Source organism: Lutra lutra, chromosome 18, assembly GCF_902655055.1.
Source record: "Lutra lutra chromosome 18, mLutLut1.2, whole genome shotgun sequence".
In the NCBI taxonomy this organism is placed as follows: Eukaryota; Metazoa; Chordata; class Mammalia; order Carnivora; family Mustelidae; genus Lutra; species Lutra lutra.
This window is the reverse complement of record NC_062295.1, coordinates 7,850,704-7,874,313: the sequence shown is the minus strand read 5'-3', so window position 1 is coordinate 7,874,313 and position 23,610 is coordinate 7,850,704. Positions and strand designations below refer to the sequence as shown.

At 50.9% G+C, this 23,610-nt stretch overlaps 1 protein-coding gene across 2 annotated transcripts in view; it reads left to right on the top strand.

Moving 5' to 3' along the window:
- Positions 1–20,864, top strand: part of GRIN2A (glutamate ionotropic receptor NMDA type subunit 2A) — a 363,761-nt gene extending 342,897 nt beyond the window's left edge. Inside the window, exons 14-16 of one of the 2 annotated variants that reach the window (XM_047714301.1) lie at positions 9,818–10,056; positions 16,709–18,422; positions 18,536–20,864. In XM_047714301.1, coding sequence (XP_047570257.1) covers positions 9,818–10,056; positions 16,709–18,422; positions 18,536–18,549 — 1,967 coding nt within the window. In that variant the 3' untranslated portion in view covers positions 18,550–20,864. Of the gene's footprint in view, positions 1–9,817; positions 10,057–16,708 lie in introns of both variants that reach the window. The other variant, XM_047714300.1, reaches the window with a different exon arrangement.
- The last annotated feature ends 2,746 nt before the right edge of the window (positions 20,865–23,610 follow it).

The window sequence follows — 23,610 nt, the reverse complement described above, 5'->3', positions numbered from 1 at the left end:
TTTTTTTTCCTTTTAATTAACATATAATGTATTACTTGTTTCAGGGGTACAGGTCTGACATTAATCAGTCTTAGGCAATTCACAGCACTCACTATAGCACATACCCTCTCCAGGGTCCAACACCCCCAGCGACCCTCAGTTTGTTTCCTGAGATTAAGAGTCTTTTGTCTGCCTCTCTGGTTTCATCTTGTTTCATTTTTCCCTTCCTTCCCCTAGGATCCTCTGTCTTGCTTCTCAGATTCCTCATATCAGGGAGATCATATGCTAATTGTCTTCCTCTGATGGACTTACTTCACTTAGCATAATACCCTCTAGTTCCATCCATGTCATTGCAAATGGCAAGATTTCATTTTTTGATGGCTCCATAGTATTCCATTGTGTGTGTGTGTGTATGTATGTGTGTGTATATATATATATATATATATATAAATAATTTTTATAAATATATAAAATTATATATATAAATTTTTATATATATAATTTTTATATATATAAAAAACACATCTTCTTTATCCGTTCATCTGTTGATGGACATCTAGGTTCTCTCCATAGTTTGGCTATTGTGGACATTGCTGCTATAAACATTCAGGTACACGTGCCCCTTTGGATCACATTTGTATCTTTGGGTAAATACCCAGTAGTGTGATTGCTGGGTCATAGGGTAGCTCTATTTTCAACTTTTTTGAGAAACCTACATGCTGTTTTCCAGAGTGTCTGCACCAACTTGCATTCCCACCAACAGTGTAGGAGGGTTCCCCTTTCTCCGCATCCTCACCAACACCTGTTCCTGATCTGTTAATTTTAGCCATTCTGACTGGTGTGAGGTGGTATCTCATTGTGGTTCCCTGATGCCAAGTGTTGTGGAGCACTTTTTCATGTGTCTGTTGGCCATATGGATGTCTTCTTTGCAGAAATGTCTGTTCATGTCCTCTGCCCATTTCTCGATTGGATCATTTGTTCTTTGGTTGTTGAGTTTGATAAGTTCTTTATAGATTTTGGATACTAGCCCTTTATCTGATATGTCATTTGCAAATGTCTTCTCCCATTCTGTCAATTGTCTTTCGGTTTTGTTGACTGTTTCCTTTGCTGTGCAAATCCTGATCTTGGTGAAGTCCCAATAGTTCATTTTTGCCCTTGCTTCCCTTGCCTCTGGTGATATTTCTCGGAAGTTGCTGCCTGTGTTCTTCTCAAGGATTTTGATGGACTCCTGTTTCACATTGAGGTCCTTCATCCATTTTGAGTCTGTTTTTGTGTGTGGTGTAAGGAAATGGTCCAATTTCATTTTTCTGCATGTGGCTGTCCAGTTTTCCCAACACCCTTTGTTGAAGAGACTTTTTTCCCCCCCACTGGACATTCTTTCCTGCTTTGTCGAAAATTAGTTGACCATAGAGTTGAGGGTCCATTTCTGGGCTCTCTATTCTGTTCCATTGATCCATGTGTTTGTTTTTGTGCCAGTACCATGCTGTCTTGATGATGACAGTTTTGTAATAGAGCTTGAAGTCTGGAATTGTGATGCCTCCAACTCTGGTTTTCTTTTTCAATATTCCTCTGACTATTCAAGTTCTTATCTGGTTCCCTATACATTTTAGGATTATTTTGTTCCATTTCTTTGAAAAAAGGTTGATGGTATTTTGATAGGGATTGCACTAACTGTGTAGATTGCTCTAGGTAGGATAGACATTTTCACAATATTTGTTCTTCCAGTCCATGAGCATGGAACGTTTTTCCATTTCTTTGTGTCTTCCCTCAATTTCCTTCACGAGTATTCTCTAGTTTTCTGAGTACAGATTCTTTGTCTCTTTGGTTAGATTTATTCCTAGGTATCTTGTGATTTGGGGTGCAATTGTAAATGGGATCGGTCTGAGCATTCTCCTAAGTTGTAACCCACCCTCTCCATAAACAGACAAACTGGATCTTCCTTCTGTGTTGGTTATGGCCAGCACTGCCAGCAGATATCAGGTCCTTCCTATAAAGGTCTCATTTCCCCTTTTTCTTCTTTCCTCTTCTCCATCTTCCCTCATATCCTCCTTCCTTCCTCTCCTCTTTGCTTTCCTCTCCACCCTCTCCTTCTCTTTCTCCTCCACAACACAACCAAATCCTGAGTGCCCTTTAAGTCCCTGCACTGTTCTGGGTGATGGGCAATGCAGAGAAAATGGGCAATGGATGTGATCCTTTTGCTTAAGGACTCCACAGTCTCGGGAAGCTGGGTGACCGAAACAAAAGGAGCCAAAAAGTGGGGACGCCATTTTACCTGCTAAAAGAGCGAGCGTTTTCAACATGGGATGTGGGATTATTGCCATCCTTTTCTTTTCCTTCCCCCTTTACATCTACAGCCTTTTCAAATGCAAGGACCCCTTTGTGGCATTAAAAAGCCCTCATCATGTAGGAACACGATGAGTCATAGGATTTTCAGGACTATCAATGGAGAAAATGTGCAGTTGTCCAAAAGTTACTGTGGATTCATTTATGCTCACCAGTACGCATGCCTTCCGAATCCTGGCAGCTGGACCATCTAGGGGTGTGGGAGGCAGACGGATGGAGCCGACTCCAGAGGTGCTGGGCATACCCAGGATTCACCAGTGACGTCTTCCTGCAGCCTTACTCCAGAGAGCTGGTTCTTGCCAACCCCGCCCTCTGTTGGAAAACTATGACCATGTGCGTTGCCTGGTGTCTGATGGGATGGCCCAACCTCTGTGCTCTTCCTCCTCCTTCTTCCTCAAGAGACACAGGGTGGGGACCCACGGCACAGATTTCCCCCACTCCAAACTGCCGGGTTGATCAGGTGGCCTGCGGAACCCTAGCCCAATGACGACCCCCAGCAAGGCCTCCTGCGGCCTCGGGCTCCATCCACAGAGCAGAGACCTCAGCTGGAAGGTCGTAGCAACACACTGATGCCCAAGAGAGCCTGTCTCTGCGTCTGACTGGATCCTTTTAGGCTTAACCCTATTTTTATGTTGCTTTTGTGACTTCTCAGCATTATACAGAAATGGAAGATTCTGACATTTCAATGAGAGACACATCTTCCAGATTTAGTCTCCATGTGTCCAGAATCTTGTACTGTCCCCACTGCCACAACCTTACTCTGTTCCAAGTCCACGGACTGGAAGAGTTCCAGATCTGACCAGCAGCTTCCTTCTAGGACAGCTGGGCAAGGAGAGCATGTGGTCCCCACCCTGCAGACCCCGGGCTGTCCTCGCTCTGGGGACCACAGTGCAGAGCTCACAGCCACCAGACCTGTTCTCATCGAGATGATGCCCTAGATTCTCTACAAAGAAAATTGTTCTTTTGCCATTTCCAGTTCCATTCGGGCTTCTGAGGAGCCTGAAGTGCCCAGTCCCTGGGCCAGACATGAAACGGGCTTGAAACGGGGTCAGTTCCCCTCTTGGTGTTCACAGCAAACCCCGACGGGATCAGCAGCAAGCTCATCCTGACGTCTTTGGGCTATAGATGGAAGTTGCTTCCCACTGGGGAACCACCGAACTCTATCGCTTGACTTCTTTGATTGGAACTTACTTGCCCTGAGAGTCAGGCTTGGTTTCTGGGCTTCAGACATTCTTCCTGACCCCTCTGCTTGGGGCTTCCCAGGTTCCTTCCTCTCTTGGGCTTTTGCTGATGCTCAGAACAGTGGATCACAAGCTAATCAAGGAGAGGAGCCTCGTGCCATTGGCAGTCAACACGGCTGTACGGACCCCCTGTGGTGGGTCAAGCCCTGCGCCAGGGACTGGGGATACAAAAATATGGCAGGATGCCCACCCTGAATAAAGTCACCTCCTGATGGGGACTTAGATGCAAATGGCGATTAGTCTCTAGTGTGACAGATGTCCTATTGACGAGAGACCCCAGATGTAGAAGGAGAAACCATGGTCTTATACCTACATTCTTATGCATTCAGGGAAGACTTCCTGGAAGTGGAGACCTCTGAGCTGCACTCCACAGGTAGCCACTGGCAAGATTTCAGCATGACACCATGCAGCAGGCATATCCAGAGTAAAGTGCAACAGACAGTGGTGATAAGGATTACAATTCACAGTGGACCCTTATCAGTGTCTCCCTGAAAATTGGTTTCTCTCTGGGTCACCACATATCCTGGGAGCAGGAGAGTTTAAACTGCACGTCCTGCCCGCCTTGGAGACCAGGACAGGGCCCCAGTGGTGATTATGTCACTGGGATGGAATTTACTGGAGACCACCACGCTGTGTCCCTGTCTTCCTTCCCACCTGCCATCCACACGCACCTGTAACAGCCTGCCGGACACGATGGGTGAGAACACGGCTTCAGTCCAACTGGTCTCATCCAACGGCCCCCCATTCCCACAACACCCCAACTCCTCAGCACGAAAGCCGAGTCCTTTGCAGGGGCCCTTCCTTTCATTGCTTCTTCCTCCCTTGGAAAGGGAACTTGCCAAACAGAGTTAATTGTCCCACTTCCCAGCTCCAGTTCACAAGACCACGGTGACAGAGATCATGGCCTCTTTGTCATGGAAGAAATGGACGGCGGAACAAGCATCTCAGAGCTGCTGCTTCCACAGCTGGCCTTTGCCGCCTTACCCGAGCCGAGGATGCACGCGCTGCTCAGCCTCCTGCTCCCGAGCCCGTGGCAAGTTCCCTTTGGATCTGTCGTTCCTTCTACTTACCTGGCAGACAGACTCACTCAGCACATCTGAACGTGTCTGCAGTGCTGCCTAATTTAAGTCCAAGGATGCAAGGAAAGAACTAGAAACAGAAAATACAGGGGGCGCCTGGGTGGCTCAGTGGGTTAAGCCTCTGCCTTCGGCTCAGGTCGTGATCTCAGGGTCCTGGGATCGAGCCCCGCATCGGGCTCTCTGCTTGGCGAGGAGCCCGCTTCCTCCTCTCTCTCTTTCTCCTACTTCTGATCTCTTGTCTGTCAAATTTAAAAACAAAATCTAAAAAAAAGAAAAGAAAATACGGATTCAGTCCTTGCAGTGTGCTGCCGGCCATGAGAAATACCAGAATCCTGAAACACCTGATCGCCCCCAAGGAGATTACAATATACTTGAGTAAATTAAAAACGAAATAAAAACGTATTTGAACTACAGTTCTGTGCGCCAGGAGAAGGCCATGAGGCAGGGACTAAAGGACTTCGAAGTGATGGCAGCAGAGGCCATAACTGGGGTTGAGGACGGGGCATGCGCCCTCCTCGCGTGGTGCGGGTCTGGTTTCCCAGATCGCCTTCCTGGGAGGGAGGTGTTGGGTCAGAGGGTGGCAGAAAGAGCTTTACGTTTACCCCATGAAAGGAATCCAGTGATATTTCTTCCACCCAGATGGACCCTGGTCTAGGCTCACAAACCTGGCTGTGTCTGGGACGACCCCAATGGGAACAGAGCAAGGTGCAGAGAGACCCGCTTTTGTGTCCTCGCAGAGTCCAAAGGGAGAGGGACGGCGGCAGCGTGCTGGGACGTTGAAGGGAAGGCATCCGGGTCTCTGGGAAGAGGAAGCCGTGCTGTACATCAGGAGGCACGTGGCAGGCAGAAGCGAGGGGATGAGCTGAGGGCTGCTGGCTGGACAGTGATGTGATACCACAGAAGCCACCCCCCAGGACAAGCTCGACCCGAGGCAGCCCCCGCAGGCTGTTGAAAGGACGGGAACAGAGACCAAGAAGCCCCTTCCCACGCCTACGCCGCTGATTAACCACACCCTTCCTGCCGGGCGAAGAATTTATGAAAGGATAGGTTTCCTGTTTTTCCCTCCCATAGATGTAAATGTATTTTTAGCCATCCAACAAAAGGTATACACGTCTGTGGGGTTGGGGTACGATGGGAGGCTAAATTGACAGGAGCCCCTTTCCTGCTGCAAACACATCCCGGTGCAGGATCAGAAGGGAGTGCTCACACACACACATTTGCATGCACCGTGAGCAAAAGAATGGGGAAGACTTGGGTGCTGGTAACAGAGGGGAATGGGCTAGTCTCACATCACCTTCCATGGACGCTCAGCAGCCTAAGGGGGTGTAGGGCTTGGGTGGAGACCGAGGCTTTAGCATCCACAAGAGAGGCCTGAACTATGCAGAGAGCAAAAAATGATACCCCTGCATGAACGTGAGAAACCCCAGTGAATCAGCGCATCTGTGAAAAGACTAGGGAAAAAACTGTCCATCAACACGAAGAAAGTACAAGAAGTTTTTGCCATCTGTTTGAAGCTCCGAGGGAGAAATTAAAACCTGGATGACTGGAGGTCCAAGCATGAACCCGGGGCAGGGACAGCCATGTGTCTCATACAAAAACAGGTACGTTGGAACCCTCTGGAACCATGGCAGAAGCAAACTCAGCACCCCGCTGTAGGAACGTTTCTATAGCCCAGTGTGCTCGGGGCCTCGTGGGGTTTAGAGGGACAGCAGCCCTGCTGAAGATGAGCTCATCCCCCGAAGTTACAAATGTCACAAGGAAGAACTCCACCGCGAGAGCCAGCACACACAGCAAGCAGATAGTGTGAACCCCAGGAACCAAGGTGGTGGGTAGGAGGAAGGGCAGAGACTAATCTGAAAGATGGTGGGTTTGAAATTATTAAATGTGGAGAAGTTTTCTAAGACTCGTAACAGAAGAATGAGACGTTATGATGAAAAAGAATGGGCAGAATTTTAAGATGGTGGGATGAGTATCACAATTAGAACAGATTAAATGAAAGCAGAAAGCTAAAATTATTAAAGAAAGAATAAATGAGCTGGAAAATAGGTCTGTGGGAAGCATCTAACTGTAGGACAGAGGCATCAAGGAGTGGAAGAATATTAAAACAAAGTTAATAACCTGGAGGACAGAATGAGAAGGTTTAGAATATTTTAAACACAATTTCCAGGAGAAAAGATAGAACGATCATGTGTTCTTAGGGGGTTGCTGATTAAAATGGTGCAATACCTCTATGTACCTTATTAGAACGGCTAAAATCCAAAACACTGACAATGCTGATAAATTCTGGTGAGGGTGTGGATCAACGGCGACGCTCATTCATTGCTGGTGGGGACACAAAATGGCACGGCCACTTGGAAGAGGGTTTGGCAGTTTCCCACAAGGCTAAACATATTCGTACCATACAATCCTACTGTTGTGCTCCCATATTTTCCCAAAGGAGTTGAAAATGGCTGTCCACAGGAAAACCTGCACATGGATGTTGACAGCATCCAATGATTCCTAATTGTCGTAACTCAGAAGCAGCCAGGATGTCTTTCAGCGGGTGAACAGTAAACAGACCATACCTCTATGCAATGGAAATTACTCGCAAGTAAAAAGCTGTGAAGCCATGGACAGAAGTGGAGGAATTTAAGTGCACGTTGTTCTCAGCCCATGTGCTAACACTGTGGCCACAGTTAACGGGGACTTAAAGGAAGGATCCAGAAGACACCTGGAGTTCCCACTGTGTACATTTCTAACCATAAATACAAGAGTAAATGATGATGCCAGATCACTCTGGAACCCCTCAGTTCTAGTTCTTCAAAGCTAGAGTGCCTCTGCCTTGATCAGTTCCCCCCACCCCACCAGGTCAAACAGCAAACTGCTACAGCGTGAATTATCCCACTTACCCACTTGGTCTGCTATGAACTGAGCAAGTTAAGTGTGCTCGCTTTTTGATGTTGCTTTGAATTGATGCTTTGGATCATTTTAAATTGTTTCATCTTTTTACAAATCAGAGGACTGCTCCCCTTGGAAAAAAAAAAATACATCTTGTTACCATGAAAGAAGTCAGTTGGAAAAGGCTGTGTGCACTGTGTGCACTGTGGTTCCAGCTATAGGATATTCTGGAAAGGGCAAAACTACGGGGACCATTAAAAGATGAGTGGTTACCAGGGGTTAGAATGGGGCGTGAAGAGAATTGAACCGGCTGGCACATGTGGGACTTTGGAGGCAGAAGGACTATTCTGTATGATACTGTAGTGATGGACACATGGCATTAGGCATTGGGCAAAATCCACGGAACGGGACAACACAAAGCATGAACCCCAATGTTAATTGTGTGCTTAGTTAATGTATAAAATATACATATTTATGTATATTTACGTATGATATGTATATATAATAGATTATATATATTTTTCCATGTATATTATACATATGTATTATATTATATATATATAATATATATAAACCCTAATGTAAATTGGGCTTTAGTTAATGTATCAAGATTGGTTCATAAATTGGAAAAAAAAATTACCGCCCCAGTGTCACATGTTAGTAAGAGAAATAGAGGGAATGGGAAGGAGTTATGGGAACTCTGTACTATCTGCTTAGTGTTTCTGTAACCCTAAAACTACTCTAGAAAAATACAGTCTACTGATTTAAAAAAAAAAAAAAAAGCTGGGGGTAAAGGGAAGGTTGATATGCAAAGCAGGAATAGGGGAGATATTTTTCCAGAATTAAAGTCCAGAGTCACACCTCGAAGAATGACACAGAGTCCAGAGTCGAACAAATAATAAAGCAAATCTACACCTACATTCCACACCAAAGACAAAATGAAAGTCTCAAGCCCCATCCAAAAGAAAACACAGATCGCACAGGGAGTAGCAAAAGTTAGATTATTAGCCAACTTCTCAACAACGGTAATCTAGATCAGAGGAAAACTCAGTAACATCTTCAAAAGGCCTGGGGGAAATAAGGATCAACTTAGATTTCTCTGTTCAGCCAAATCATTCAAGAGGTGAATGAACCAAGAGCGTGACACACTAATTTTACGAAACTTAAAAAAAGAGCATATGGAAACAGTAATTATGCTCACCTCTTCAAACGAGAAATCAAAGAAACATTTGGAGTGTTTCCTTTACTTTTCTTAGCATGTTTTGTATTGTATCTACAGACACATGCGCGTGCACGCACGCACACACAACATGGTCAGACTTTTCATTTAATATTGTATGCGTCCTGTTTGATTTTCGGTGTCCTTGAAGGATAATTTTTGAAGTCTGAATCATAGTATAAGTGCCACAGTTTAGTGAATTGCTAGACAGCTTAATTGCTAGACATCGAGATCAGAGAATTTCCTCCTAAATGGCAACTGTTTGAAATCCACAGAAAGACAACGCCATGCTGAGCACGCCTCCTTTTTCTCTCCCCCTGAAAGCCCCACCTGCTCCTTTAACTGCCTGCCGAAGTGAGGAGGGGGTGCGTTTGCAAGGGGCCATTCAGAGCTGATTGGGATGTCTCTGTCCAGGGCTTTCCGCCCTCGGTGCAGTGCCCTCGGTGGGTGGCAACTTGGAACAATCCCAGATAACCTAAAGGGAGACGCAAGAGGAAACTGACCGCCGTGGGCCCGGCACGGTGCTGGGCGCTTCCTTCGATACAGCCCCGGGAACGCTACTATTTAGGAAAAACTTGTTGTGAGCCGGGCACTGCGTTTAGGACGTTTGCAGACTGAGCTCCTTTGGTCCTCGTGTGAACGCTACGACGCGTGCAGTGCTGCTCTGGGTAGTTCACAGACGGGAGAGCTGCGGCCCTGCAGCCCCCCAGCTGGTGAGGGGTGGAGTCCGAGCTGGGATGCGAGCGTTTCCGTGGTGGCGAGCTGCCAGTTCGTGCCCCGCCCTGTTCCAGGCGGGAGTGGGTGCCGCGGACGGGGGTCGAGAAAAGGAGGGTGGGCAGAACAAAATGTAATTTAACTGTACGCGACGACATGTTGCCCTATTTGCCCTCCCGACAGCGGTCTTAGGTGGGTCCCGCTAACACCGGAGCGTCCCTGTGGGCGTGCGCATGCGCATGCGCAGGCCTGGAGCGCTCGGTGAGGCGCCGGGGCGCCCCCAGCTCCGAGTCCGCCGGCTCCGCCCCAGACCCCCCAGCGCACGCCCCGCTCCTCACTGCCCGCGGCTCTTGTCTCCCGTGCAGGCGAGATGGAGGAGCTGGAGACCCTGTGGCTCACGGGGATCTGCCACAACGAGAAGAACGAGGTGATGAGCAGCCAGCTGGACATCGACAACATGGCGGGCGTGTTCTACATGCTGGCGGCCGCCATGGCCCTCAGCCTCATCACCTTCATCTGGGAACACCTCTTCTACTGGAAGCTGCGCTTCTGCTTCACCGGCGTCTGCTCCGACCGCCCGGGGCTGCTCTTCTCCATCAGCAGGGTCAGTACCCCCGCCGGCTACTCCCTTCTGCGGCTTCCAGAGAACCGGGGCGTCTTGACTCCTGGGTGGGGGGCGGGGGGCCCATCCTCCCTCCGGCTCACCACCCCTTCTGGGGCCTGTGGGAAAGGAATCCAGGCTCTGGGCCTTCAGAACCCAGCCGCAGCAAGCCCAGGTGACCGTGCAAGCCCGAGGGGGAAGGAGAACAGGGGTGAAGCGGGTTGGGCATGAAAACGAGCTGAACATGAGATGAAACCCAGCAAATGCCCCTGGGGGTCAAGGTGAGGGAGCACTCGAGGATGCCAACCCCCCACCCTGCGAAGGGGGCCGTCCTCCTCAAGTCCTGCAGAGTATTATGGGACTGAAAGGACCACATTACTGGGTCTTCTAGTCTTTAAGAGAGAAAGTAGTCATCTGACTTGACGCAAAACTTTTCAGTTTTTAAATATTAGTAACTAATTCAAATAATAAGAAAATACTCGATAAGCCAAACGCAGCTGTCTGTGGGGGTCCACCGCTAAAATCCCCGGATAGGACATTACAGCTCATGCCCGCGTCCCAACAGGACATGTGTGCCAAAGCAAAATCTCGGTACAGTGCCTTGCTTTGTGTACACACATCTAACCCAACACAGGGAGCACGTGTAATGCGACAGAGCCTCAGACGGAACAAAGACCTGACTCACTATGAGAAGATGCACACACATCAAATAGAAAACCAAAGTACACAGCCCAGCATAAACGACAGCCCAGAACACACCTGATGTACTGAGCGCACACCGTACACAAGGAAACCCCCTCCTGGTGCACAGTACAGCATGTGTATGTCACCATAAAACGGTCCCTGTAATTCATCAGTAATGACAACAATCACGGAAATTGCTTCTATTTGTGGAGCCCCTGTATGTGCCAGGCACCCTGTAAGGGCTGTGTACTCTTCATCTCATTTAAGCCACAAGCCGTCTCTGTGAGGTGGGTACCCGTTACTGGCCCCAGATTACAGATGGGGAGACTCAACGTTAGGAGGTTAGGGAATTACGCAAGGCGGCACAGTCTTTGGTGGAGCTGGGACTTGAATCTGGGTGGCGTGGTACCAGCCAGAGCACAGACTCTTATAGAAACCAACGTCCAATATAAGCAACCCAAGAGATTTGATACAAATCATACTACACAACACATACGTGCACACAACGGACATGTTTACATGTTCAACACAGTCTCGTCACTTGGTTGCATCATATGTACATGTTCACTCCTCTTCTAACAGAATGTAACATTATTTATCTTGCACTCAGTCATCTTTCCGTCCATCCACCCACCCACCCATTCCACTCATCTGTCCATCCACCCACCCATCCTTCTATCCATCCATCCACCTATTCCATTCCACCCGTCTGTCCATCTGTCCATCCATTCCACCCACCCATCTGTCCGTCTGTCCATCTACCCACCCACCCTTCCATCCACCCACCCACCCATCCGCCCATCTATCTCATCCATCTACCCACCCCTCCATTCATCCATCCATGTGTTTACCTATTTCTCCTATGTACTTCACCTTGGAATGTTTTCACGCTAAAAGAATTTAATGAAAAACATCTGGTGGAAAACACCTGGTTTAGGGATGCTAATGGTTATTGGGGGAAAATGAAATAATCATTTTTAAAGGAACTTTATATTCTTAGCATTTGGTGATTTTAAGAACTTTGGAAATTCAGAAGGCACAGATTAGCTTAGTGAGGAGGATTTATTTTTCTGTTCAGTGGCACTCTTGCATTCTGTGCAAATACATATTTCCTAATTAACTTGATGGCATCTAAACACAGATTCCTTAAGAATAACAATGTGTGTGCACATAGCTAGGTATTATGCCAACTTTAAGCTAATTCTCTCCACCAGTTACTAAAGGCCTTCCATATCCAAACAACTCTGGGATTATCACGAGCAAATGCACACTTTTGCTTTTCCTTGTAAATCCTGCTTGTATCTGAAGAGCGCTCCCTCTGAGACGCTATTAAGGAGGCCGAGTGGAGAGGACTGTCGTTATGAGAAATGAGCTAAATGCCCCACTTGCAAGCATCTTGAGGGACAGGATTGGAGGGGGGTGGGGCACACAGGAGCCAGGCATACTGGAATCCGAACTTCAGTCTCCCCTCCCTCGGGGAGAGAGGACCCCATGTCTCAAAGGAGCACTGCCAGGACTCCCGTGCCCCTCTGGGGACTCTCAGCCACCATCATTCCTGTGTCCTCAAAGGCGGCACAGAGCCCTGCTTCAGCACTGACCCTCCTTCTCCCCAGATAATATCTTTTAAAATGAGTGCAGCTTGATATGTGTGTATAGAAGGATTTCATATTTAATATACTTTCCTGCCTCTCTTGTTTGTTAGGGGAACTCAGAACGGCTCAGGCCCTGATGCCATACATTGCTTAAAAAAAAAAAAAATTCTCCCTTTCTCATCACGGGCTAACACACATCTCTAAAACTTGTCTTATGGGCACACTCATGCATATGCCACCTTACGTCTATATCCCTTACACAGAGAACACAGACAAAATCATCTTAGTTGTGCACACACAATTTTTTTTTTTTTTTTTTTTAACAAACCTGCAGTACAGAATCTCCAAGTCAAGAACCCACCTTCCTACAAAGGGAAGACCACAACCCCACAGTTACTTACGGTCGCATGTGAATAAGGGCTGGGCCAGTTAGGTTTCCTCCATCCTCTCTCACAACCCCTGTGAGTTTGATACGCTCACCCCCATCCTGTGGATGTGGAGAAACTGAGGCCCCAACAATGGCCGGAACAGGACCCTTTGGCTTCACCTTAAATGTCCTTGAAACTACAGGGTTCTTCCTACTTCACGGAGCAGGCCAGAAAATGGCAGGAATGGGGAAGCCTGTCAGTTGCACAGGGCTGGGTCCTGGGGTCCCCTGGGTCTGAGGATAGGTTCCCTTCCGGGGGACGGAGACGCCTGCTGCTCTGAAATGCACTTGCCCCCGAGGCACGTTCCCATCTGCCCATGAGCCAGGTCTCTCTGTGAACCAGCTCTTGGGGCAGCTGGAGCATCCAGCCCATAAGCTGGCTGTCACTGCAGCAGACACGGGCAGTCCTCCCTGTGGGCTGGATGCCCCTCGGGAAGCTGCTGGATCGTAAAACGGAATACAGACCAGACCTACGGCCGCTCCTGGCCACTCCTGCACAGGGGAGAACAGGAGCTCCAAGAAGTCATTAGAACCCACTTTCTCCCACAGCCATGGCCTTTGCCTTGATTTTGACTTAAAAAAAAGAAAAAAACTGTCCTCTAGTCTGTGGGAGGCTCTTAATTTTTCTCTCCAAAATGCTCTCCCTCTCACATACAACGCAGTATTCACTCTCACCAGCAGGAAGAACTGCCTCGGTTTTCGGTCACGAGGAATGGGAGACAAAGCAAAGACAGACACCAGGGGGAAGGAAACTGTGCGGCCTGCCCCCGGTGGGCTCCCCTGAGGGGACTCTGGGGACAGTGAAGGGAGCTTCTGGCTCAGCCACACCCGGGACCAAGAGAGCAGAAGTCAGACACTGCCTCAGTCTGTTAGCGCCACGTTAACTACCTGCCACAGACCAGGTGGCTCACCAACAGCAGACATTTGCTTCTCAGAGTTCTGGAGGCTCGGGGTCTGGAGGCTGGGGTGCCAGCAAGGTCAGGAGAAGGTCCTCCTCTGGGCCACAGACTACCCCTTGTGTCCTCTCAACATGGAGGGGGTGAGGATGCTCTCTGGGGTTTCTCTTCTAAGGGCCCTAATCCCACTCACGAGCGCCCCACCCACAGGACCTCATCCCCTCCCGAAAGCCCCACCTCCTCACACCATATACTTTTAGGGTGAAGATCTCAACATGTGAACTTGGAGGAGGGTACAAACATTTAAGCCTTAGCATATACTTCAGGGGTCAGATCCAGACTCCAAGGAACCATGGAGAGCTGCAGAGCCCACGACCCTTCTAGAACATTCTGAGGGAAGTCCTTGAGGGGAGAAGAGCTGATTGTCTGAGGCAGCACACAGTCCTCAGTGCGGCTCTCCCCACGGCCACAGTGGGGCCAGGAAGGCATCTCGTTTCCACCCCTGGAAGGATACAGCCTTAGTCTCCGTGTAACAAGATGAGACATGAGCAAGAGCTCTGCGGCCTGGGGGCTGCTCCCTAACCAGAGCGAACCTTCTATGGCAGACCGCGGACGGTGCTTCTTGCCGCTTTGGGAACATGGGCTCCGGGTGCTGGTGACAGCATGTGAGGGGTGGCGGGGACACCGTAGGGCACATCGGGGACGACCCATGGCACAGGTCATCCTGCTCCCGTTCCTGGAGCCTCTCCTGAACCTGGGGCTTTGTCTGCATCGTATTATCCTGCCCTCTACCCCCCTGGAGAGTGTGTGGTTCCCGCTTTGCAAATGTGGAAACTGAGGCTCAAAAAGCCTAGTGGCTTATCCAAAGTCACAGAGCCAATGACAGATGGAGCTGGGACTCACTTCCACTGGGTTCCAGGCTCTCGTTCTCTCTGCATTTCACTGCTATGCACCCCCCTCCTCGGCAGCCCATCAAGAAAATGGGTCAACTCAGTGGGAGAAGGCTGCCCCCCACCCAGGCCGGGGGTGGGCTGGATCCATCACCTGGACTCCTTCCCGAGGCTTCGCCAGGCACATCGGCGCCTGGGAGCTGCCTGAGCTGCAGCCTGTGAGTCCCAGGGGAGCCAGGGGTGACAGAAAGCCATCAGCGGCCATCCCCCCATTCCTGAGATGTAACTCAGCTCCCTGACCACTTCGTGGGCCTCCCCCACGCGGACAGCCAGCTCCTCTTGGCCAGTGAGGGCATACTGCTGTCAGGGGAGGGGTGGAGGAAAGTTCTCAAAATCTCTAGCAGGGCACCGGGAGCTCATTAGAACAGTTACAGGTTTAGGAAAAAAAAAAAAAAAATGTAAACTCTCTTTATAATACTAACCAAAGGAAGAAAAGGCACGGACCTCTGCTGACCCAAACATGCAGGAGACACACCAGTTCTCATCCACACAGGCCACACCTCCCTGGGTCCGGGCATAGGATTACTCTGTTATGGAGCTGGGCAGGGCAGGCACGGGTTCACATACACAGTCCAGAAGCTCTGTGCTAGGTGAAGCCCACAGCGCACTGGTGTGACTGCCACCAGCCGTGGAAGCAAGGCAGAGGGGATAGAAGACCAGGCTGCAGGAAGGCGGGAAAGGGCACAATGCTAGGCTCTGGGGAGCCCAAGCCATGCCGCCTGGGGTGCAGAGGGTCAGGGAAAGAGATGCTCAGAGTCACTACTGTGGGTTCCCTGTGTACTGCTCCTGGAAGGCAGAGTGGACATTCTCCAGAAAGCTCCAAGAAAAATGCAGCCGTGCAAACAGATTGAGGGTGTTGCCGTTCTGTGAGCATCCCCACGGCCAGGAGCCAGTGGGGCCACGGTCGTCAGGGTCCACAGCTACCCAAGCACCCTTTCCAGTAGTTCACACCGCAGTCAGCAGCGGCCACCACGTCTGCCTTACAGACCCCTGCTTGGACTGGCTCCCTGTCGGTCTTGGGAGGACCTTGTTCTGACCATCCCCTTTAGGTACGGCTGCCAAAATCTGGGGCCCGCAGCAGGGGAAGGAGGGCACAAATCACAGTGTTCCCGAAGCCGCCTTGCCTACTGTTGGGCCACAAAGCTGGAGCTCCTCTCTTGACTTACTTTGAAGTAAACAGCTATTTTTACGAAAGGAATGAGGCGGCGTGGAAAACCAGAGACCCACAGTCGGGGGTGCTTATGTCTGAGACACCCAGTAGTCCCCAAGTCCCTCCGTCCTTGGGCGGGTTTCAGGGCTGCGTTACTGTGATCTTGGGATTCTCCACCGTTCCTCATGGCTAGTACCCAACTCTGTGTCGAACAGACACACACGCACACAAAAGGATATACTCGGTGGCATCTGTGAAAAGTCCCAAGTGGCCTCAGGGGTTCAAAGAGTGCCCTGTCTCTCCATCCCGGGCTCTGCTCTTTCCTAGGACGGTTTCACTCTCAGGCTAACGCCCCCACAGGGTGGCAAGACTAATCCCTTGCAACTGCTTCTTCTAGCCTAACTTCTCCATCTTTCCTTCCCCAAAATGTCTCATCACCCACAGATTTTTATGCCCAGCCTTCAAGTAACCACAAAGGGTTTTCTCATTCACCTGCTTCGGTCTCATGCCTCGACAGCTAGCTTCTTCCCCTAAAGAATGAATAACCGGTGGTCCTTTTATGCAAGTGTAATAGCTGACTGGTATCCAGACTCCAGAGGTGATCCTGGGAAACTGCAGTGAAACGTAAGCTAGCGACCCGCTACCAACTCAGTATCCTCCCCTGCCAGTCTGGAGGCCCTGAGACCGTCATCAGATACATGAGCACTAGCTGATAAGGACCTTTCCTCAGACTCCGCACATGACTCTTGGCAAAAGTGCTGGATAATCTCGAGCCAGAGAGACGAGCTTACTGGTCTCGTAGGTCTAGGAAACATTACCGGGATTCAGACTGGACTTCAGGATCCCCTCCAAGGCCCCTCCAGGAAGGACACATCCCTCCTTTGCAGGTAAAGGCCGGCGTGCGGCGGTTTCGCGCTCCTGCTGCTGCTGACCCTGTCTCGTGTTCCTTCCCCCAGGGCATTTACAGCTGTATCCACGGGGTGCACATCGAAGAGAAGAAGAAGTCTCCAGACTTCAACCTGACCGGGTCCCAGAGCAACATGTTAAAGCTGCTCCGGTCGGCCAAAAACATCTCCGACGTGTCCAACGTGAACTCCTCGAGAATGGATTCCCCCAAGAGGGCTGCGGACTTCATCCAGAGAGGCTCCCTCATCGTGGACATGGTTTCCGATAAGGGAAATATGATCTACTCGGACAACAGGTCCTTTCAGGGGAAAGACAGCATTTTTGGGGACAACATGAGTGAGCTGCAGACGTTCGTGGCCAGCAGGCACAAGGACAACCTCAACAACTACGTGTTCCAGGGACAGCACCCCCTGACTCTCAATGAGTCCAACCCCAACACGGTGGAGGTGGCCGTGAGCACCGAGTCCAAAGCGAACTCGAGGCCCCGGCAGCTGTGGAAGAAATCCATGGAGTCGCTGCGCCAGGACTCGATGAGCCAGAACCCGGTCTCCCAGAGGGACGAGGGGGCGGCCGAGAACAGGACCCACTCCCTGAAGAGCCCTCGGTACCTTCCGGAAGAGGTGGCCCACTCGGACGTTTCGGAAACTTCGAGTCGGGCCACGTGCCACAGGGAGCCCGACAACAGCAAGAACCACAAGACCAAGGACAACTTCAAGAGGTCCGTGGCCTCCAAATTCCCCAAGGACTGCAGCGAGGCCGAGCGCTCCCACCTGAAAACCAAAGCCGGCTCCCCCAGGGACAAGATCTACACCATCGACAGTGAGAAGGAGCCCAGTTTCCACCTGGACCCGCCCCAGTTCGTGGAAAACATGGCCCTGCCCGAGAACGTGGACTTCCCCGACCCCTACCAGGAACCCAACGAAAACTTCCGCAAGGGGGACCCGGGGCTGCCCACAAACAGGACCGCCCTGCACACCGAGGACGTGCTCCCCAACAACGACAAACACAAATTCTACTCCAAGCACTTCACTCTGAAAGACAAGAGCTCCCCTCACAGCGAGGGCGGCGACCGGTACCGGCAGAACTCCACGCACTGCCGGAGCTGCCTGTCCAACCTGCCCGCCTACTCGGGCCACTTCACCGTGCGGTCCCCCTTCAAGTGCGACGCCTGCCTGCGGATGGGCAACCTGTACGACATCGACGAAGACCAGATGCTCCAGGAGACGGGCAGCCCGGCCGCCCAGGAGGAGGTCTACCAGCAGGACTGGGCGCAGAACAGCACCCTCCAGTTCCAGAAAAACAAGCTCAGGATCAGCCGTCAGCACTCCTACGATAACATCGTGGACAAGCCCAGGGAGATAGACCTCAGCAGGCCGTCCAGGAGCATCAGCCTCAAGGACCGGGAACGGCTCCTGGAGGGGAATTTGTACGGGAGCCTCTTTAGCGTGCCCGCCAGCAAACTCTCGGGGAACAAGAGCGCCCTCTTCCCGCAGGGTCTGGAGGACAGCAAGCGGAGCAAGTCCCTCTTGCCCGACCACGCCTCCGATAACCCCTTCCTCCGTTGCTATGGGGATGACCGACGCTTAGTCATCGGGAGGTGCCCCTCGGACCCTTACAAGCACTCGCTGCCGTCCCAGGCCGGGAACGACAGCTACCTTCGATCATCCCTGAGGTCAACGGCATCCTACTGCTCCAGGGACAGCAGAGGCCCCGGCGACGTGTACATTCCAGAGCATGTTATGCCTTATGCTGCAAACAAGAACAGTATGTACTCTAACCCCAGGGTTTTGAACCCCTGCAGCAATAGACGTGTGTACAAGAAAATGCCTAGTATTGAATCTGATGTTTAAAACCTTCCATTGATGTTTTATCTATAGGGAAACATACGTAGCGGCCGACGTGCTGGAGGGTAAATGTCGGATGTCCGATGGTGCCCTGCAAAGAGGAAGAGGATTTAGGAAGGTATTTTTTTTTCCTTTTTTTCCTTTTTTTTTTTTTTTTTTTTTTGTCGGTTCTTTGCACACGGCTCCTTGCCATCGTCTTCCACTCAAGGAATCTTGGGAGGTGCGAGCTGAGCATGGCAGATACCAGATGGGTGAGTCCTTAACCAAAAACACAAACACACACCCGGGCAGGTCTCCCGGACGTGCTCACTAGGTATGTTGGCAATAAGAATGCGTTGGATGCCGGTGGTGATGCTCTGATTTCCTATATTCCAAACCCCATTACGGCCCGTCTGCCATGTGCTCTCATCAGAAATGCCTAGTGGTCGCTCTCGTTCTGAATAAGCAGTGCGGTGTGCATGGACCCCCTGACTCAGACCCAACAGTGACGAAAGCGTCTGCACTGTAGCGAGATTGACGTGCAAGAGATTAGCGAGTCTGGCCTTGTACCTGTTTTCAGCTTTAATGTTACGCCTCCCATCACTGCCCAGGCCCAGCCCCCGAACTCCAGGCTTCCCCCCAAAGAATAGCAAAAGCGTGTGTTCACAGTCACTATGCTACCCTCGTTAGAGTCTATTTCCAAGACCCGTCTGGAGTAAGCGGCCAGAAGGGCCCTCAGGCGGAGAGCTCCGAGGACCTCTCCGGACGTCAGCCTGCGCGTCTCACGGAACGCTCTGTCCCCCTCGGCTTCGACGGTCTTGATCGGAGCCGCAGACTCACGCGTGTCTGTCTCCGATCTCTGACTTGCGGATCTCCCGTCTCTGACCCAGTGGCTGTTGTAGTCTATCCCGGACACTTCCCGCGTACGTAAGTTTGCGTCCCCCCCCGCCCTTCTGGTGGCGACTCAGGGTTGTATAGTATCTGTTACCCCTCCTTTCCTCCCGGACTGACCCTTGCTCGTTCCGTCCCCGAACGGCCATGGTGGCGTCTAATTACGTGTGTGTTGCTCTTCCCAGAGCTGTTACCGCGGTGGCTCGCGCCAGCAGCCGTGTGCGTCCCACGATCTGTAAGAAGTTCAGGGCCCTCCGTCCGCTCAAGGCTACCCTAGCTTTTGCGTCTGTCTTCCTCCACGTCATGAAATTCAGTTGGACGCGCGTTTCCACCCCAGCCTCAGATGGAAAGCCTCCAGAACAGGAGACACGCTCGTGCCCCCACCCCGAGCATCCTCCCAGTGGTGGATCAGCCTTAGTGGCAAAAGTGATTCCTCTCTCCCGAAATGTTCACTCTCTGGAGTCAAAACCGCTTCACCAGCACCAACGGGAATCAATGAGAAACTCCCCAAAGCATTTGTCATTTCCGAGTCACCCCCCACCATCCCTTTTTTACTTGACTCAGACCTATGCCTCTATGACCTGGAATGAGAGTCATTTAAAAACACCGGGGCCAGAAGGGGTGTCTGCCACACGGGAAGCTCACAGCACAGGGGGACCCCCACCAGGTGCCAAAAAAAAACGGGGGAGGTAGTTGTTCTGCAGTGACACACCAGAATTTTGTAGCTTAAAAATTAAATATAAAACCCACAGACCACATTAGTTAACCCTTTTTTTAAGAGTCTGAATTTAGTGTGTTTTAACTTCACGAATGTTCCGGAAATAGCGAGGGTAACTAGCCGTCAAGTCTGGTGGAGTCGCTGAGTTGTCCCGGCGACAATCAGCACCAGCCTGCCCGTCTCCTGGTTTCCTCCTGCGTTTTGCTCTGGGTTCCTGGAGAAGGGCACCCGAGTGGCAGGTTGAAGAGCCACCCTGTTTCTTTTCCTGACGGCACGTTCTGTTCTGTCAGTAGTGTTTTCTGGCGAGTGGGCAGGTGCCACGAGCAATTCTCTTAGAGCTTGAGGACTCCGTGAACGGCCACATCTTCGGGCAGGTGTGCCCAGTAATGATGAGAAGTGGTTGCAGTAGTTTTAGGATCTTCAGTGGGGAGGCAGAGGCGGCCACGGGCAAGGACATCTTCCTGTCACCGTGCGGCTGAGAGGCGGAAGGGGACGGCTAAGGCACTGCTGACAAACATATCCAAACGTTGCATTTTCTTTCTCAAATGTTGTGCTTTTGCCCCAAGACCCAGGAATGCAGAAGCCCAGACTGAAGGGCCTCATCCCCATTTCTTTTCTTTGGCAAACTCCTGGCTGTCTTCTCTTTCAGAACTTTCTGCCTTTGCCCTCCCATTGCTTTCCAGACCTACATTCCCCCAGCCAGGATTCACCTCATTTCCCCGACACGATGGGCATGTCATGGCATGAGATGAATTAAAAGTCTCCCCCAGCACACAGAGCAGGGGCATGTCATCAACCCAAAGAGGCTTTCTGTCTTCCTCCTGTGTCCTCAAAACCCGGGCAGGGGGCGGCTGCCAAAAGTGACTCGAGACCTCCAGGGAGAATGCAAATTACACTCAGAACTGTTCCATAGATCAAACCCCTTCTTCTAACAACAGCATTATTTCTGTTAACCCTCTGCTTCTTTAGATTAAAAAAAAAAAAAAAAAAAAAAAACACTAAAAATGGGGCTTTTGGAAGAACCAACGGTGATGTGCTTCCTTTAATACCCAACGCAGTTTTAAAAATAAACCCTGAGGACTGGAATGCTTTCGATAACGAACACATCATTTTCCTCGTCCACAAATTCATTGACTCTTCATTGTGATGATGCCAGGCATTAAAAAAACTGACCGTTGATCAGATAGGCAATCTCCCCAGTGAAAGACGATGACGTAGAGCTATTCAAAAGTGATTCGAGTCAGTTCTGTTCTTTGGAAGAAGCGTATCAAGATGTAAGTAGAAAGCCCTCCAACTCTGGGTCCCTTACAGAGGGTTCGTCTGACCTCCCCACCTGAGAGCCCAAGAGCCAGCATCTCTGAGGCCAAAATTGTGCCTGGGTTTCACCTGACTCAAGTCAGAGCTGGCATCCGTAATGACACTGCAGGGACCCTAAGCGGCTTTCTCCCCTTGAGGAGGGCCCGACGGATAACAGCTCAATGCAGACGCTCACGTTTCTGTCAATGGGTGATGGTACCCATGGGCCCAGCTGAAAACTGGGTAAGAGGCGAGTCTTCTGGGCTTGAATTCTACTCTGCAGCCCTTGAGTTCCCGGAACACGGTCTTCCCAGTTGTTCTCCCTGCAGGTCTCAGGCCACTCCTGACGTCAGTGCTCCGAGCAGACAGCTCCCTGATGGGTCTGTTTTCCTGCCAGCGAGGCTCCCACGACAAGTGCAGGGTCCCAGCCTCCCCACTCTGCCGTCCTCTGCAGATCTCCCTCCGTAACTGCGGGCAGCGCCGCGACGGGGGTCTGGAGGATCGTACCTGGTTTCTCTCTCCCGTCCCAGAGGGCCTGCGAGCTTGCCCTACTCGGGGGCTCTGAGCAGACCAGCAAAATTCACCCACAGCAGCAAAATCAATCCCGTCGACTCACGCTTCTTTTCAAGGGAGAAACAAGAAATTGTTTACAAATGAAGTAGTTTCACTTCAGCGGGACTCTAGCCACGGCAGTTCATTAGTACAAAGAGCCAGAGCGGCCAGACAGGCCCACGTTGTTTATTCTGTTTGATAAGTCTGCCGCGGATGTGTACTCAATATTCTGCGTCCTGCTCAGGAAATGACAAATGCCCTGAATCCTCTGCAAATAGAATTGCTAATGAAAAAGGTGGGGGAGAGAAACTTGGTGTTAATTAAATGGTGATTAAAAATTTATTTCCTTAAACCTAAAAAGTGCAGATCTAATAATCCGTTGTCACGTAAACAAATACCTTGCACTGAAATCCCGCACAGTGCCAGACCTAAATAAACACAAATTGGAGAAACCAAAGTGTCTTCCAGAAGAGCCGAACGGGTTTGCTCACTGCACGCACATCGCCGTGCCGTGTGCGCGCAGATGTCCCTGCACAGGGGACACGAGTCGTTCCTGAAGACAGAGCCGTCTGTGTGGACCGCGGCTAGAGCGCACGAAACTGGAGTTCGGGGAGTGGGGGGGGGGGGGGGACACTGAGTCGGCGGAAACAAAACTCACTGGCTGGTGTCCAACAGGACTTAAGGATTCCACACCTCACAGCGGTGTTCAACGCAAAAGCAGTGTTTTCACTTGAGACAAAATTAGACCTTTCGGATGCCCCGTATTCTTTCCGTCAACAGGGTCGGAAGCGCTGGGCGAGGGTCTGGTGAGGTCTGCACCAGCACTCGGTGTGCTTTTCTGTCCCACCCCCTCGCGTCGTACTGTGTTCGCGCCGGGTCGGGGCCGACAGGGCAGCCGGCCCCCCTGCTGGACGTCGGAGGAGAGGAAGCGCCCTCCGCCCGCCCGCGAGTGCCCACGCTCGTGCACGCGTGTACATACTCTCCACGCTTGACTTCCACCACTCACACGTGAAGCGCATCCTCCAAACACGGTTGTATATAGTGTAAAGTTTATGCTAAAAATTAAACCGTGATGAGGGTCATTCACACCTGGAAAACCCATTCTGGTGATTGATGGGCTGATATTTTAGGAAGAGAGGACGCTACCGTTTTTATTTTTTTTTTTTAAATCAACAACGGTTCTAGGGAGGATGGCAGGGCCCCAGGGGGATTTGGGTGCTGGTGTTCTTGGCCTCCTTTCGAAGAAGCCGTCTGGGGTTCGGGGTGGTGTACACGGCCGTCTCATGTTAACTTCTGAAGACGAAGCCGACAGGGACACGCGGGCAACTTCTGCGAACCCACTGAAGGGCAGATTCTCTGGTTAAATCCCTTATCCTCTTCCCCATCCCCACTCGTTCTGTGCCCAAAAGTACTCTCAGTATAGCAGCAGCTAAAGGTGCCTGCCCAGAAGGGTCTTAGAAAAATAGAACTTCTAGCACTATGCTGAGATTTGGAGGAAGGGAGATGAGAAAACGAAGCGCTTGCGCTCCAGAAGGGCCAGTCAGCTGTATGGGATCGTCGGAGGGACAGTGTCAGAGCCAAGTCCAGAAACCAAGACCTTGGCGCATGTCTGATTAATTCCTCGCCTGGTTCCCTTTCTCAGGCTGACTCAGTTCTAGGTTTCTCTCAGAAG